Source organism: Melanaphis sacchari, unplaced genomic scaffold, assembly GCF_002803265.2.
Source record: "Melanaphis sacchari strain LSU unplaced genomic scaffold, SCAv2.0 Contig24_pilon_pilon, whole genome shotgun sequence".
Classification (NCBI taxonomy): domain Eukaryota; kingdom Metazoa; phylum Arthropoda; class Insecta; order Hemiptera; family Aphididae; genus Melanaphis; species Melanaphis sacchari.
In genome coordinates, this window is record NW_020271125.1 from 3399695 (window position 1) to 3419142 (window position 19448).

The following is a 19448-nucleotide window of genomic DNA, read 5'->3' on the forward strand; positions in this document are numbered from 1 at the left end:
TTAAATTTATAATACATTTTTAAAATTTATCTAGCCTATAAATTAGCCTATCTATTACCTTTACCTATCTATACTATAAATTTTAGCATTTAAAACATCGTAGGTAGATAAGGTATATATATTTAGTATTAATGATATACATATTATTACCTTATAAATAAATACAATTTTTACAAAAATAAAGTCCATACGTATATATTGTTAATTGGTTTAAAATAATAAATAATTTTTAACAATATTTTTAAATAACAATAATGATATATTTTTTTTGATTAATCAGGTACACTACCCATGTTTAAACATGGTACAAACATTGAATACTGAAATAAAAATATAATTATGTGTATTAGTTATGATAAAAAATGTATAATAATAAAAATAATGTTTCATAAATATTTAGACATCTAATTAATGATATTAAATTCTAAACTAAAATATTTTATTACTTAATTAGATTCAATTTAGTTTTTAATGATGTTAAATATTAATTATTATAAACTAAAAAATACAATGGATTTTTAAATTAATAACCATGGTTAAATATAAATGTTTCTTAAAAATTTATAAAGATATTTAAAAAATGTAATATGGTTGTCTTTAACGAAGTTTGTATGTTATGCTGTTATGCATAACTAACATTGTTTTTCAAATTTTCAAATTTTTCATGGTAATTTATTACATTGATATTAAAATTATATTAAATGCTTTGTTCCAAATTAAACAGTTTAGCCCGTCAGTATTTTACAACTGACAAAACAAAATAAGAAATTGTATAGAATTGTCTGCAAAATATATATAGATATATATATTTATATTATATATATACGTAAACATAAAAAAGTCATATGCAAACCCTTTGGGAGCAGTGATAAATAATGTATGCTATTGGATTGAGATTCAAAAAAATAACACTTATCTCAATCTAGCAATTTACATTTTTATGTAATTCAAAGAAATTTCTGAAATTCAAACGTCATTCAATTTTTATTAAATATTTTAAAATTTAATAAATATGATATCACAATAATTAAGTTGAAATTAACAAACATTAAATATTACACGATGCATTATAAATATAATAGTAGTTTTTTTTTTTTTTTTTTCAAAATGTTTTATTTGGAGGTAAGAGTAATTATTTTTTAAACGTCAGCACTTCTGCACAAACTGCTTAAAGTACATTCAAAATCGAATAGAGCATAAGATATGCCAACAAATTTATGTCGCATTTGAACCTAATCTGGTATTTAATTAATTTTTTTAAACAAACTAAATCTATATAACCTCAATAAAAAAATGTATTTTTTTATATAATTGTAATCTTAACATAATTTAATTAATTGCCTCTGATGCTAAAATAATTTAGGATCAATAAAAAAATAAAAAATAATAATATTTCTATTATTACGTATATAAAAATAGTATTATTATTATATAGTTTTTACTTACGTAAAGATAAAACAATCTAAATAAAATATTAAACGTATATTATATATTTTTATAATATTATTATGATTATGTAATATTTAACTAGATGTAATATAGGATAACATTTTTATTTTTATTCAAGTTATTTATTTAACCTAACTTATTGTATAAAATGTAAAAATAAATAATGATAAATGAGAAACTCAGAATTATCATGATTTATAAGTTCTGCCTTTAAAATTTAGTATCTATTAGGTAGATTTAATTTGCATATATTCACTTGAAAAAAAAAAACAAGAAACCTAATTTTTTTATTATTATTACTCATTTTACTGAGTGAAATTGTGAATTTTATCATAGCTAGAGTGATTTTCTTTCATAAGTTTAAGAACATAAATTATTCCAAATAACCTGTGGTTTATGCATTTCTGCGAATTTCGTATATTTTTGTATGCTTTTTTCTTCATCCGGTTTTGGTTCAATGATTGTATATATAATGTCATAAATCATATCTTGCAAATCTTCAGGCAAAAATCTAAAACCGTAGTTAAATATTATGTCAAATTATATTTTAGATTTTAAACGTAGCAAAAATAAAATTAATGAATGTGTTAATTTTATGAAGATATGTGTGTATTTGTGTACACAATAATTAGTAGTAAAAACTTTTGATTTTCAACTTTTAGGGTGGTTTTGGATAGAAAATTAGGTCTAGTTTGTACTTTAAACAGGTCAAATTTCAAAATTTTCCGTACTTTTTTAATAATCGAAAAAATAAATATAAAATTAAAGAAAATCGAATTTTTATACAAATTCAATATTATTAATAAAATAGTTATCTATCTTGTAACTATTTGTTTGTTTCCTTAAATCTTTTACATACATTATTATTACATTTAGATTAATTGTATGATATAACTTTACAGTAAGATGTATTGACTAAAAAATTGATAACATTTTTATAATGTATGGTGTAAATAAATAAATATATTATATTTTTATATGTGTGTATATTATAATTAAAAATAGATATTAATAATGTAATAAATGCAATATTTTCAACAATAATTTAATCAACTTACCATAATGTTAACGATAAAATAAATTACTTTAAAAGAACATAATATCATGAGATGTATACTTAGTAATGTTTGCTGAAAGACTATTTCCGTTCAAAAACATTTATCGTATACAACTATGTATCATTAAATTTAAATTTCAAACCCACAATAGTGACTCACTCGACACTTAATGTACAGCACTACGAAACCTAATTGTCCAACTTTTTATCATATTATTAAATTGCATATACATATACACTAAAATAGTAATAATCATAAAAATATCAGTTGTTCATATCATATTTTATATTCAATTAATATATGTATCTTTATATCCATATTTTATTTTATTATTTCAAACATATATAAACCTTTTGTTCCTCCATTCTGAGAAAAACATAAAATTATTAATATATCTTATAGCAGGTTATAAAACATATTACTGATGTTCTATCCCGATATTGAGGTTTATTTATTTATATTAATAAGTAACTGTATGTAATTTTTTGTGTTAGGAACAGTGCGTATTTATAAATGTTGAACGAGAAAATGTTAGAACTCAGAAACATTTCAGTCTGTTAGATTTAATTACGCGAAATAACACGTTGTTAGGGAAACCAAAAAACATTAATTTTTTTCATCACGCAAATGTTTTTTTTTTTTTGATCCCCAAGCATAAAACATATTAATGTCAAATCTATAAAATGAACATAATATGAAGTATATTTTATTGATTATTAGATTTAAATAAAATGGTTCTATTTACTTTATTAATTGCACGAAGTAAAAGTAATAATCAGGAACTGTAAAAATTCGCTCATTACGTAATATTCCATCGATAATCATTTCGCAAGCATCTTCAGCTGGTAGTTCTGGAAATCTAAATAGGAAAAATTATTTATAAACCATATGGCGTGGTTGATATAATTTGTATAGAGCATACCTTAATGTTAGTCTTTTAGATCTGTCTGGGCAGTTTGCAATAAAATATGGACAAACTGTTGTAGTAACTATGTTTGAATTCATTAATTTAAGTTCGCTACTTAAACTTTCCATCATACCTGTTACAAAAAATGAGTATTAATAAGCTCTAAGTAAATAAAAATAACATACAACAATACTGATAAACACGTGTGTTTTAATAATTTATATTTTAAAACTATTCATTATTGACTTTATTTTTTTAATTTTTTTATCGCCTAATTAATTTTATTTCATTTTATTAAAATAAAAAAAAAATGAAATAAAGCAACTTACTTATTTTAACAGTTATTATAAATATGATATTGACTTGTTTTTAAAATAAAATTTATAACAAATATAACATGTATTTACCGCGTAGGGCATATTTTGTCGAAGTATAAGCAAAAAGTAAAGGTTGCCCTTTCAATGACGTCATCGATGATATTGTTACGATATGGCCACTATTTCTTTCCAACATTGATGGAAGTATTTCCCTAATTACCTGTAAAAACAGTATTTAAGTAAAAAGTGAACGTGTTCAGTTTCAATACGTTTTGATATTCGATAAAGAAAACGATAATATTTGTTTTCCCATCAAGATTTTATTTTTCACGTAAACAATAATCTTTTTATAATTTCCTGAATAAACAATTTTTCAAATTCTGGCCATAGATATAAAAATTCAACTAGTGCACTCATACCCAAAATCTAATATAAAAGTATATAAATAAGTATTAGTAAATCGAAGTGTTGCGTACCCAAATTTGGCCCAGTAAATTTGTATTGAATATATCCGATATAGTGTCGTCAGCTTCCGGATTAGCAAATAATGTCGTTTCGATAACGGCACAATTGTTAACGAGAATGTCTACGGGGCCCATTTGATCTCTTACGGCCGCGTGCATCATCATTACCTGCTCCTTGTCAGTAATATTCACTTTAAATCCTATTGCTTGGCCGCCTTCCGCCTTGATCCGATCGACCGTTTCATTATTGCCCACTTCGTCTTTATCAACGCACACAATTTTCGCTCCCAACCTATGAAATTGTATGGCCAGTTCACGGCCGTTTCCCCGGGCGGTCCCTGTAATCTAGAACGTAAATTATAGGCATTGTTACACGGTATTATTTCTGAATACATTGAACAATATTATTATAACATCATTACAAACAATAGTATTAAAATATATGAAATGACACAAAATTAACCACTGAGCGTGTTAAGAAACGATAAAAAGTGCATATTATGACATTTTTATCAGTTATTTCCTGTAATGCTTTGTTTTTATTAAAATTCAGAAACATAAAAATGTTAGAAAAGTAGTTCTAAAATAAAAATACACCTACATATTGTTTTAAATATTTGTAAGTATCATCAAATTAAGTGGATAAAGAAGATGGGTTGACCTCTATTATCTAAAGTGGATATGTTACATTATTGATTTTGTGATATTAAATTTGAATTCGATAAAAAAAGTTTAGTTCAAAAAAAAAGTACATTTAATACACAAGTATATCAAAACGTAGTTTATCACTGGTATTTTTTTTTTTTTTTTTTAATTAAAAATATGTTATATTTAACATTTGGCGTGTTTGTTAAAATGTACAAATATTTTTTGCAATGATAGTGATTTGTATATTTTGTTTATTTAAATATGAAATATTAATAATATTTACATACCAAAATTAATTTTCCTTCGACATTTTTTGGTTCTGGTGGAAAATAAACATACGAAATTATTGTTCCAATAACTCTTGGAATGCTGAGTATTCCAACTATTATTATTTCAAAAACAAATGTTAATGGCTCCGAAGGTATATTGTACTCATCAATAAAAAAACTTAAAAATGTTGAAACCAAACCCATATTGTTTGGTTTATTTAAAAAATCAATGCCCCAAATATAATGAGTCAATTTCACAAAATGCAAGCTATTATACTAGAACTGAGATAACACGACTAAACACAACTAAATATTGTCACAATATTTTTCAGTTAATAAAAAAAAAAAAAATAAATAAATAAATAAATAATCTTATAATTTGCAATTAAAACGTTAATTTTAAAATTTTGTGTTTCTTTTAGAAAGTTTTAATCAAAAATATGTCCACTTTATAGTAATGAAAAACTTGGTAAGACATTTTATTTTTATTATTTGTAGTTGTGTACTTGGTTCAATGTCACACCAAAAATGTGTATTTAATAAATATAATGAACTATGTTAACGTTTCAAAAACAGTAAATTTAATATTCTGACACCAAATTGTTACGCTTCGTCATAAGTATTATACACCACATTAGTATTGTAATTATTGTAATTTGAACTTATTTAAAACTTATTTATGCGTGCCAACAAGTACTAAAAATATTATTATGATACTGATCGTTGAAAAAAAATAGTGAATACGTGATGATTTTTTGGTGATTGTCATTACATCTGACTTAGAAAAATATTTTGATATTCAATTCTTTTATCGATTGTTAATAGATTTAGATGTTAATTTCAAGGTCAAAAACAGAACATTTTCAATACTTTAAAAAAAAAAAGAAAAAAATCTTTGCAAAATGGGATTATTAACACTAGTTTCTGAAAGAATAACAACATATGCCTAAAAATTTTACAAAATATTTATGTTGTCGTTCACTAGAAATGATAAAATTTTCAAAATGTATACATATTATATAATATATTTAATACTACGTATATCATGTATTGAAATTATATTTAAAAATTATTTGGTATGTTTTGAATCAATGATAAAAATGATTTTTTTTCTAAGTTGAATAACGCATAAATATAATAAACATTTGTCATACTATTTTACAGTAATTAAAAAAATATCAAAAATAATTGATAAATTTTTTAAATTATTATTTAAAATTGTAGTTTTGACGCGTATAATCAATAACAATTCCAGGGTCGCATCAGTTTTTATGAAATTAATTAAAACAGTTTAATAATATTTATTAATACATTCTAACAACATAATAATATAAACAAAATTAAATTATCATGAGTATATGTATTTATTAGTATATCACCCACAATGATTTTGATGATGGTTGAAAATCGTATTTTTATACAATTTATTTATTTAACGTATACAGTAATAATATCTAAATGACGAGGTACACTACATGTAAAATTTATTTACAGGAAAGTGAGTTTATTGGATATTGTGAACTATTAATATTATAATTTTGAAAGCAATAGGATTTTATTTATGTACGTTTTTGGTGTACTTGTCTAACTAAAGGAAAATACTCATTAAAAACTAATAATTTTAAATGTAAAATCAATAGTGGTAACCAGCAATTATTATGGCGTTGTTAAATACGAATAAGTACATACTCAGTTTAATAATTGATAAAATGTCTTAAACATTAATACATTTTCAATATTTATTTATTCTTGATGCTTTTTGATATTTTTATAAAAACAATTGAAATAAATATTAATAATTATAACAGTATTTAATTATTATTTTTTGTTTTTTTTTTTTTTAATAATAATTTAGTTTATTAAATTTAATTAAATAGAAAAATCAAATTTACTTAAAAGTACTCTCAACTGGTCGTTTGGTACATTCCAAATTAGACATTCCTTTTTGAGCTGGGTATATAATAATGATGAGATTATGGAATAAATACGTAGGTGTTTTTATTTAAATCTAGATAATCGATTTAATTAAAATTATGCAACAATATTATATGATATCATAAAACTATAAATATTATATTATTATCTTATATTTAAATAAAAAATATTTAGTAAATAGTTTAAACTTTAAATCAATACTACTATTTATATTTTATTAAACCTGAATAATGTATTCAATAGGAAAATACATGGAATAATATTACAATAATTTGTAATTAATTATTACATAATATTTATATTGTTTAGATAAAAATAAAATGAATACAAATTCTTGCTATTAATGAATATTGTAATAATAATGATTACTATAGTAATATATTAATATTATAATTACAATAATTACTTAGATGATCGTTTCTAGTATTTTTTCAATGTATCGAAGTCACTTCTACAATATTTTTATAAACCTTCGAATAGTTTTTACACCTGATATTGTAATTTAATCGATGAGATTCTGAAGTAAATAATATAAACATAATTATGATTTAGTTCTTAATCAATTATTTTATACTTCATCATAAATAATAATAGATTAACGTATTAGTATCGAAATTATTTTAGTTAAAAAAAAAAAAAAAAAAAAAAAAAAAAAAAAAAAAAAAAAAAAAACTGTTATTTCTTATAAAAATATTACTTGTATACCATAATTTTATTGTTAGACACAAATATTCAAATAATGTAAATGTTTTTTTTATTTTTTTTTCAATGTTATATCAATTGTGATATTGCAAATTACATTATTAAGATGAATAACCGTAAAGCTTAAGCAAACACATAAAAAATATTTATAATAATTATAATGAAAGTAATGTATTTTATGCGGCTAATAGAGCTTCAACCGGATGCACCTATAATATAAAATATTAATGTATGTTTAAGACATAAAAGAGATATAATTTAAATATTGAGAATATTTAATGAATCTTACTACCTATCATTATTGATTTTTCTGGTAAACTTCTGGCAAAATATTAGTTTTAATAATTTACCGTAGAAAAGCCAAATACTAATATTCTTAGCAATTTCTGTATTTCCTAAGTTCTTGATCTTCAAAAAATAATTGTTAAAAATAACAATTAAACGTCATGTTTATATATATAATGATAAAATGAATATTTTATAAATATTGGTTGATAATTATACTTAAATAATAGCTTTTGTGTTATAAAAAAACATTTAATTACATAATGTACAATAAGCAATACATTCAAATAAAAAAAAAAATGATATAAAAACTGTGAGTCAGTCACTTGACAGTAAACACTAAGAAGACGTTATAAACTTATATCCAGAAGTGTTCTCTCCTTATAACTAATTCGAAACATAGCAAATTAATATTCAGCAAAATTATTCGTTTTATGCTATTAATTTTAAAATTATGGTCAATTTATTTATTTTCATACTTAAAGATTATAATATTATCTAAACTATAAGCATCAGGTTGGAATTTATTGATAGATAAAAAACTTGAAAAAAGTAGTAAATTTAATAAACACAAATATAAATTTATAAGTTATAAAGATATTATTTAATGCAATAACAAAAATTGAATTTAAAGAGAAAAATGATTAAATTGATTACTTTTTGCAGAAGGAAGTCATTGAAAATGCGATGGGATAAAATGTCCAATACTCGTTACTACATCCATGACATCGTTTAATGTATTAAATACGATCCATAGATGGACTGGTATTATCATTGAATGTTGTCTGGTTTCAAGGTGTCTTGACATATTACCAAAAACAATGTAATGTCTGGTTGTCAAACGAGATTAATACCATATTATTTGTAATCATTTGGTGTAAAGGTTCATTATAGGTACTTAATAAAAGTATTGACACAATTTTTATTATATTTATTCGAAAAAAAAATAATATAATTATTGTTCTTTGAATTATAATAAAATATCAACTTATTATTTATAATCTTTAAAAATTTAAAATGCGTACGTTTGATCAAGTCTTAAAAATTAAATAAATTATCGAAATTGTATTTGTCAGATCAAGAATTTACCATTACAGAGAAATACAACAAAAACTATGTAGAGTTGTGAGAAATATCGAATTTATGACGATAGTAATTACAAAGAGTGCGAGTAAAATGATCAGTTTGATCAAATTATAGAAATATTTTTACAAATAATAAAAATATGAAACGAGTATGTGGCACATTTTTGTCTGACGATAGCTAATACTTAAATTGCAGTGGATTTTAGAAACATTAATAAATTACGACACTTTAAAATATATAGAAAACGAACTCGCTTTAATTTTATCAACAAATATGTTATGATTAGTTGCATCTAATCGACTACTGATTATTATTTTATAAGAAATTAAAAAATATACTGTTTGATTAAAAAAAAAAAATAAAAATAAGTTTAACTGATTATTAAACTAATTTTTCACTTTTTGTTTAACTATCATAGTATAATATAAAATTAAATTATATAAATCATAACTCATGATGATCATATCAAAAAAAATAAATATGTAAAATAGCTATTAACAGTTGATATCCACAAAAGATACTCTTAATTTTGTATTGCATTGCATTACAAATAATACATCATTATTTCACTTTTTTATTAAATTTATAAATAATAACAAAGATAAGTACTGTAATATTTTTAATACTATTATTTTATTTTCCGATTTTTAACTCAAAAAATATTATCATATGGTATTTTATAATAAATTTGATGTAAAAACTGAATTTACTTAATACTTTGTTCAAGATAAATTTAAAAAAAAGCACACGCATCGATTAGCCTTGTAATTTTATTTAGAACAAAAACTTATTATTGTTTAATATTATCACTTTAAGACATTAAAAAATGTATGTGCAAAAATTACTATTGACTTTTTAAATACTAATTTTATTTTTTTATTTGAACTAAAATTGTGTATGGATATTATATTGTTAATTAAAAAAAAAAAAAAAAAACAATGAAAGTTTGAAATTGAAATAAAATATTTAACATCATATAACATTATATATATAATTTAGTATAATTTATTATTTTATTAAGGACTTGGATTATAAATATTATATTAAGTTGTAAAATGATTTCCAGGTAAAAATGTTAATAGTTAGGTACGTAATAACCAAAACATTAATTAATTGACATAGACATTACGTGTAAATACTAAAAAAATTCATAAAATACGAGTATACCATTAAATTTTTAATTTTAAATTTAAAAAGCATTTTCTTTAAAATAGTTTACTCTTAAAAATAGTTAGTATATCATTTCTGTGAACAACAAGATGCTGGTAATTTATTAAAGGATAAATTTAATAGTCAATTTACTATTTCCAATGTAGCCAATACTCCTATGTTAATTATTATTTTGAGTTGATTCTTGTCTTTATTTGCTTATAATCTGTGCTTAGATAAACATAATTAATAATAGAAAAAATCGCCCATTTTGAGTAACTTTCGTGATAAATATATTTTGATCTTTGACCATACTACTTAAAAAAAAAATATATGTTCACAAACTTTATGTGTTAATAAAAATAAATTATTTATAGAGTAAAATGTAATCTTAATACATTTTCTTGTCAGGCCGTTATCTAAAATGTCTAAATAATTTAAATTATTATATTTATTTTTTTAAACGAATAAGATATTTTAAAATCACAAAGTACAAATACATTTTATTGCAAAAAAGAACAATAAAGCAGTGAAATGTAAAAAATATTTAAATATAATTAATAATTTAATGACAATTCAATTCAAACACTAGTTTTATCGTTTATATTTATTTAAAAGTATCTCTTCCTCGGGTACTCTAAGAATTCTTGTGTAAAATATGTTGTCGAAGAACGTTTGCAAGTTGTCCGGTAACAGCCTGAAAGAAAAAAACATGATATATTGCATTTATTTTCTCTCATACGTATCATATTAGAAGAGCGATTAGAGCCCAAACAAAGTTATTCTCATACCTAATGATTTTTGATATGGTGAGCATGTGACCAGGAACTGAGAATATTTTCCGTTCTTCTAGTATTCCTTTCATCATTTCATCACCTGCAATGTGTATAGGTATTTCGGGTAATCTAAACACACGTTCACCAGTTATTAATAAACAATATATAATGTAACGAGCATAAAATATAGTGGCTCGTATATTATGTTTTTTACCTGATATCTAAAAACGATGAAACTTTCTCGTTGGTTTTCACAAAATACGGCAATATATTCGTGGTCTTCACATTTGAGTTGAATAGTTTCAACTCGTTATGCAAACATTCCATCATACCTACATACATCATACATTGAGTGCAAATGTTAATAAAATATTAACTAGTTATAAATAAAAAAATACAAAATGATAACCCTATGAAAAAAGAACATTATTTTAACATTAAAAAAATACATAAAGGTAAGTCTTAAAACAATTAAAATTTATATTAGTTTTTTTTTTTAATCGTTTGAAATTGACGACACGATGAATTGATTAAGAAATAAAATAACTGTAACATACTATTTTTAAATTTCATTATTTTTTTTTCAATGATATTTACTTCATTATACTGTGAACGCTACAGAATAAAAAAAACACTCATACAAGACCGTTTGATTTCAACCATCGTATTCAATATTTTTGTACACATGTGGTTGAAGATTTAAAAAAAGAAGTATAACTATTTAAGAAACACCTCACAAAAACGTTTTTGATAGTTAACATTTTTGAATCTATTAAATTATAATGAAAACTTTAGAAATATTTACCATTTATACCCCATTTAGAAATCGTATACGTGGATAAATTAGCTACACCCGCCATTGAAGACAACGAAGACATAGCTACGATTTGTCCACTATTTCTCTCTAACATTGATGGAAGAATTTCTCTATTCATCTGTATAAAAATATGAACAATAAACAAATATATCAATATATATGAATGAATTTCTGTTATTTTATAATCATTTATTGTATATAATTATGTAGGTAGCTAAACTGATATTAATACTACTAACTGATTGTAATACAATATTTTATAATTAAGGTTGGGATTTAAATGTGATGTCATTTTTTTCAAGTGGTTTTAAACATAGTTTTTCAAAAGGAAATTTTATTTTAGACAATACTGTTAAATTGAATGTATCTTTTATTTTATTTTTTTATTTTTTTTATTTGAAAAAATGCAAACATTTTTTTTTCCATGTTTTAGAACGTTTTTTAAATTTTCAATAATATAGTTAATGGAAATTTTTCTTAACATATATAAATAATTATTAATACAATTTAAATTATTTAGCGATGATTATCAAAATGTCTGTATTTACTATACAACATTTAATCTTGTAATTAAATTCTTTCTATTGGTTTGAAATATTTGAATACTTGAGTACCTACGTCATGATCAGATAATGTTGGAATAGTATTATAAGTGAATATGTTACATTTGCCAACTGATGTTATTGTATCTTTATATAACTAAAAGATATTATTAATATTATAATTTTAGTTTGTTTTCAGAGACTTGCTGACAAGACCGTTTAGCTAGTCACGCGTATATATTTTCTCTGATTATTTGAATGTAACTCAGCAATTCTACACTTTTAAAATTAAAATCGGTATTTATTTATTTTTTTTTTTCATTTTGTATGACAAGTTTGATTTTTAAAATATTTTTATGGTTAAAACAATAAAAGAAAAAAAGATAAGTTTATTTATTATATTTTTTTTCAAACCATGATTAAAAAATTAAATTACCTAATTTTATATTATATCTATATTATGATTATTTTTAGTTTATTAATTAACACTAAAACAATATTATTTTTATAATTTGTTTTTACTTTATAAAAATGAATAAATACAATATAAAGGTGTTATAACTTATATTATTAATTTTTCTGTAGTTTTAGGGTATTTTAAATGGATGTTAAACATTCGAACGAACAAACAAAAAGTTTCTATTATGTAAAACTTACCCAAATATGAGCCATAAGGTTAACATTGATTTGGTCCGTGATAAATTGATCCTTTGAGGGGTTTATGTACAAATGTCCCCACACAATGCCAGCGTTGTTGATGATTATATCAACTGGGCCTAAATCTTTTTTAACCTTTGAGTGCAGAGTTTTTATTTGATCCTTTTTTGAAACGTCACATTTATAGCTAGTGGCCACGCCACCAAAATCTTTTATTATTTTAGCCGTTTCATAGTTTTCCGTTTCATCGATATCTACGCAAGCAACTTTTGCTCCCAATTTACCAAACCTAGTCGCAAGTTCACGACCTATTCCCCGACCAGCACCTGTGATCTAAAAAAGTTAATTATTCAATTAAATTAAAAAAATATATTATTATTCAATTAATTATTAATTAAGTTTTTTAATTGAGGTAATTCTATGCTATAAATACTTACGGTTTGTTAAAAAATAAATTGAATATTTGATACATCATCATAAATATCAATAAATAATACACTTTATTATATTAAGTGCTTTTTAAAAGTCAGACTCAAAATAGTTAAGGTTACAATTTATAATACCTACTCCGCTTATTAGTTTATTATAAGTACATACTTATTCACTGTGTTAATAACTTAGTTATCTACTTGTAATGTAAAATTACTATAAGTTTATGCATTATTTTTAATTATAAAACTATTAATAACATTTAATATTGCATTGAAAATAACTATTAATATGTATTTAAAATATTTTATGAATATTTTATATGATAAAACAATAAAATCATTTACAAGTTTTGATATAATTTTTTTTGTGACGACCATTGTAGGTAGTAAACTATTTAATAAATTGTAAGAAAATATGATAAACTGAAAAAAAGATAAAATAAAAAAAATATTAAAACAAACTATACCTCAAAAAGCGAATTAAAAATATTCTTAACTGTCAAAATAAAATTTAAATTTTTTTACACTTTATTTCACTATTGCAATTCCGTTTTCATAAATATAAAAAATTACGCATAACTACATGATACTTTCTATATTTCTTCGTATTATGTAACTCGTTATTTTAGATAAAATATATAGTATATACAACAACCCTTAGCGATTTCCTTATATCATGAACAGTCGTATTGTATTGCATTTAAATAAATATACCACCCATGGCTCGTTTTAGGTGTTCAAAAAATACATATACACAATATACATATATATGTGTGATAATATCATAAGGATATTTTAAAAATATTCCTCACTGTCAAAGAACAAAAATAAAAGCTTGATCTAGATAACAGCCCTACGTAGGGTACCTTTTATTTGCATCAAGTACGTATGCTTTTTTATTTAGGGTTATGTTTTTTGAAACCCATTCATAATGGTCGAAACGTGCTTTGATGGTAAACGAACAAATCAAATATAACACACATGTACATATTATACGATATACCTACCAGTTTTATCATCTGAAAATTTATACTTAAAATGTAATGTTTAAAATCTCCTATCAAGTAATATATTATATAAAACTAAATGATATATTTTGTATCATAAATTTATAACTGATTAATATTAACAATTGAAAATTTACAGCCTTATCTTACTAATTCAAAATATTTTTATGATACGTGAAAATGCTGTTCTATGATTGACCAACAAGTGAATTAATTTTGATGAAATTTATCTATATTGAAGTAATCTAATATAGATGCTGTTGTAGCCGTCAAGTATTATTCTTTATTACTTTTGAAAAAAAATTAAAAGTGTTAAAATGTTATGATTTATTACAGCTCAGTGTAGCAACTAAACTACTATTCAGAGATAATGTAACAATTTTTTTTTTTTTTTTTTTGTACTAGACTAATAAGGAACTGGACATGTCGCGTATATCATATATTTTATAATGTGTGTAATAACTAAAATTTTTACAAACGAAAAAAAAAATATTTAGCTTTGATCATTTTTTTGACCTTTTTTCGTTGTACTATATTGGGTCACTATTAATTGTGTGCTATTTTTAATTTTTTTTTTTATGTAAATTTTTATCTAGTTATATTGTTTACATGTTATGCAAATTATGTTAATGTTTAAAAGTATTTTTCAAACAATGATATTTTTCTATTATTTCCAGATGTTATTAATTTTGTTGTGTATTACATTTTCAATCAAACACGTATTATAAAAATAAACTTATGATAGTTTTTACACAAAGCTTAAACGAATATATGTATTAGATTCTGAGCACATAATTCTGTATAAATTTTCAATAATGTGTTTTTTCTGTCTATTATCACCTTTAAAGATAGTAAATATTATGACATTTTTAACTTTGGAGATATTTTATGATAAAACATTGAATTTAATAAGTATTTTCTAGAGTAAAATGTAAAAACATTCAATATTTTGCTTTATAATTAGGAATAACAAAAAAACTGATATACTTGAAATTGTTACCAAATGGTTAAATTTTCTATACGTGATATAATTTTTAAAATATTTTTACTCTTTTTAAAACTTTATTCATCAATAACTAAAATTTTCATTTTTTTTTTTCGTATAAATGTTTGGGTGAAGATACTTAAAATTTTAATTTTAATATCTTAATAAGTTTTTAATTTTCCAATTAAAAAATATATTTTATTAGTCATTTTTATTTTTTTAAGCGTTTAAAGTTAACATTTTGACAAACTCTTTAAAATTTCAAAAATTACCAATAATTTGTTAGTTAGAAATTCAAAACAATGAATATTCACCAGTAGTGTTATTATTTTTCTTCAAACGATTCATCATAAACAATGTAGTTCTATCAAACCACACTACTGTAAAAATGTTATTGTTATTCTAAAAAAAATATTTTGTTTCAGAATATAAAATTAAAAATATATGCCATAATCGTTTCAAAAGTAGAAATATAAAAAAATTAAAATTAAAAATGGTAAAAATATAATTTTATAAAATGATTTGAAATTATGTACTATAAAAATATATTATTTGTTATTATTGACTTTACAGAGTAATAAATATTTACTTTTATAAAATTCACTTGTTAATTAAAGTTATTTATTCACATCAAAATAAATTATTCTCCTTCTATATAGAATTACGAAAGAAAGCACATTTAAAATTCTTAAAATAATATATTGATATGTATTTGAGTATAAGTATACATTTGTCGACGAATTCACAACTTGCGACAATGCAACTACTTTAATGATTCACGATAGTTACAATATAGTAGTTATAAATTATTATAAAAGATTATTTAAAACAATTTAAATTCAATAAAAAACGTCAATTAGTGAGTGATCCGTAAACTGATCGGTCAACGTATGTTACCTTGAGCGTATATAGTTGCGTGTGTGCCAAGTGCTTATAAGTTGTAAATGCTTAGTCACCTTGAAGTTCTTTGGCCATTAATTAGTTTTAGTTTTTTACATGTCTTTTAATCATTGACGATGATCGACGGCCGTGGTTATGAGCAATGTCTAATATCTAATATATAAAGATCTCGTGTCATAAAGTTTGTTACCAATCTCCTCCGAAACGGCTGGACCGATTTTCATGAAATCTTTTGTGTATATTAAGTAGGTCTCAGCGAGTGATGTAAACTATTTTTTATACTCCTAGGTGTAAAGGGTGACTCACCCCAACCGGTCACAATGTTTGTTACCAAACTCCTCCAAAACGGCTAGACCGAATTTCATGATATCTATTGCGGATATTAAATAGGTCTCAGAGAGTGATTTAAACTAGTTTTCATACCCCTAGGTGTAAAGGGTGGCTCACCATAAATATTTATAACAACTGTTGGATATCGGTGATGGAAAATAAAAAAAAAAATAAAATATAAAATATAAAAATAATAAACATAATAATATACAACAGTTGTTACCAGGGAACTATAAATTGTATATTTACAATTATTTACGTACGTTTCCATATTTTTTCATAATATTAAACAACCGCGTATTTATCGCATTTAACGAATTCATCAAAAACGACTCGACCGTTGAATGGGTCGGTCCAACACAATAAGCTTTCTTTCTCATTTATAAGAAAGGTTAATAATCACATATATTAACTTTAATTGTATCGATTTGTGTATTTTGTACAATGCCAGCAAGACGCAAGGGGTCTGATTTGGCCCGTCGAACGACCAAAAGTACAATCATGCGAGATAGAAAAGCACAACCGAATAATGAAAATGTACGTGTAAACATGGTGCGATTGCATGAGGCACAAGTTGAACAAAATCAAAAAAGACGATTAGAAGCGCGTCAAATCGTAGTTGACACACGCAGAGCAAATGACCGACAACGCCAACAAGTACATAGAGCATTTACATCCAATTCATTCCTTCGTCTAGCATTCGAGTATGGGCTCGATATTAAATATTATGCTCATTCGAAAGTAGATATTGGTGCTATGGACAAGGAATGTCCGCAATGTAATGCGCTTAAGTTCAAAAATGAGCCAGCTGGTATGTGTTGCGCGTCAAGAAAAGTGCAACTACCGGAAATTGAAACACCACCTGAACCATTGAACGGTTTACTTATCGATACGGATCTAGATTCTAACCTGTTTCTGAAGTCAATTCGAACATTCAATTCATGTTTCCAAATGACATCGTTCGGAGCAACAGAAATAGTTAAAAATAATGCTGCAAATGGTCAAAAATTTAATTCAATATTCAAAATCAAAGGCCAAGCTTATCATAGAGTGGGCTCATTGCTACCAATGCCAAACGAACTACATACATTTTTACAAATTTACTTTATGGGCGGTGAGAATATTTGGTGTTTTGTTATTTTTATGGGCTGTCATCATTCACAGTGTTCCATTCACCTCAGTCATTCACTAGTATACGACATTCCCTCTCACAATAATTTAATTATTTTTTATTTTAATATCAAAATATTCATTAGATATAATTTATATGGCAAAACAACGTTTGCCGGGTCAGCTTGTTATATTATAATGTTGTATATATTATATATATTATTTTTATTTAATGTTTTATTATGCATATAACGTTAGGTACCGTTACTGCTCACAGTTCACGTTTCGTGGTAAACAAACAAATAATATGTGTATCGTTAATTGCGAAAATTCGCTGAGATGGATTTAAAGTCAGAGTTAAATAAAAATTCAATATTCATAAACTCACCAACACGACTTGTTCTTTAACGGATTTAGGCTTCACCGGTATGAATTTTTTCAAAATTGCCCACAAAATTCCCGGCACCAACAGAAAAATAAATACTATTAGCTGGAGCACGATCTTCGACGGGTTGGGCGCCAAATTATTGAACGACATGACATATGTAACCTACAAGATAAACGATTATGATTTTTCGCTAAATGTACGTGTTTCAGCGTACACGGTCGACACTTTAATAGTGGACAAGAATATCAGTAGTTACTTCACTGTTCGATATAGACCCACGTGAACAGTTGTAATGGCTGTGGTACAAGTAAACCTTGACGTCGATTATTTCCTGGGAAAACGGATTAACAGTAGTTAGTAAATATTATACCAATGCCTTGAAATGAACGTCACGTCCGAAATAGGTGAAAGTCATATCATATCACCATCGTCGTATCATTTTTGCGACACTATATCATTGACGATATATATTTATCAACGCACTTGCAACAACTGTATAATGTTGTTGTTTATGTATTAAATAACTATTATAGATTATCTATATTTATCTCGATATAATGACGTACATAGAGTTTCCCCTGGCCCAGACTTCTATAAGTTATATCATGTTGTAAGTACATCTTATAATATTTTATATATTACAAGAGTATATCAATTATTAAGTAGCGTTTTATACTATGATCAAAGTAATAAATTTATTGATTTGATGATGAATTTTTATCACGTTTTGAAACAACAATAACATATGAAATATATTTAATGGTATAAATTGACACAACGCTCTCTCTGCTCAAAATAATTTTATTTATTTTTTGTAAAATTATTTATATCATTAAATTTTAACTTAACACAACCGTTACAGTGACGCTTTAAACACATAATTTACAATAAAACGGTAGGCACCTACCTCCCCCCCTCCCCTATCCGAACGACGTTTTTTATTTATTATTATTATTTCTGATAACTAAAACCTTTATTTTAATAAATATAATGTAATTTCGACAGTGGATCAAAATAATGTCCATATTGTAATTCATGTTTAATAAGATTGACGTAGATACAAAACTGCTAATAGTTATAACTACGGTAGCAGTGTGGACCTAATTACAATATTAGTTATCTAGTGAAGGATTTAGATTTCATATAGATACGATTTTTGACTTGAGGGTTTAAGCGAGCACTATTGTAAAATTATTTTATTATTATAAAAACGCGTTTGGTTTAAAACTCTAAAAA

The 19448-nt window shown here is 23.8% G+C and overlaps 1 protein-coding gene across 1 annotated transcript; it reads right to left on the minus strand.

Moving 5' to 3' along the window:
• Positions 1 to 205: 205 nt before the first annotated feature.
• LOC112594936 lies at positions 206 to 18447 on the minus strand. The gene is made up of 13 exons (XM_025339954.1): positions 18213 to 18447; positions 13062 to 13394; positions 11851 to 11980; positions 11260 to 11377; positions 11061 to 11174; positions 10876 to 10966; positions 5131 to 5388; positions 4208 to 4540; positions 3822 to 3951; positions 3430 to 3547; positions 3253 to 3366; positions 1837 to 1960; positions 206 to 320 (listed from the first exon to the last, which is right to left on the minus strand). The coding sequence occupies exons 1-13, from the start codon at positions 18360 to 18362 to the stop codon at positions 273 to 275; spliced, it is 2061 nt and encodes a 686-aa protein (XP_025195739.1). The 5' UTR covers positions 18363 to 18447; the 3' UTR covers positions 206 to 272.
• Between the last annotated feature and the right edge of the window lie 1001 nt (positions 18448 to 19448).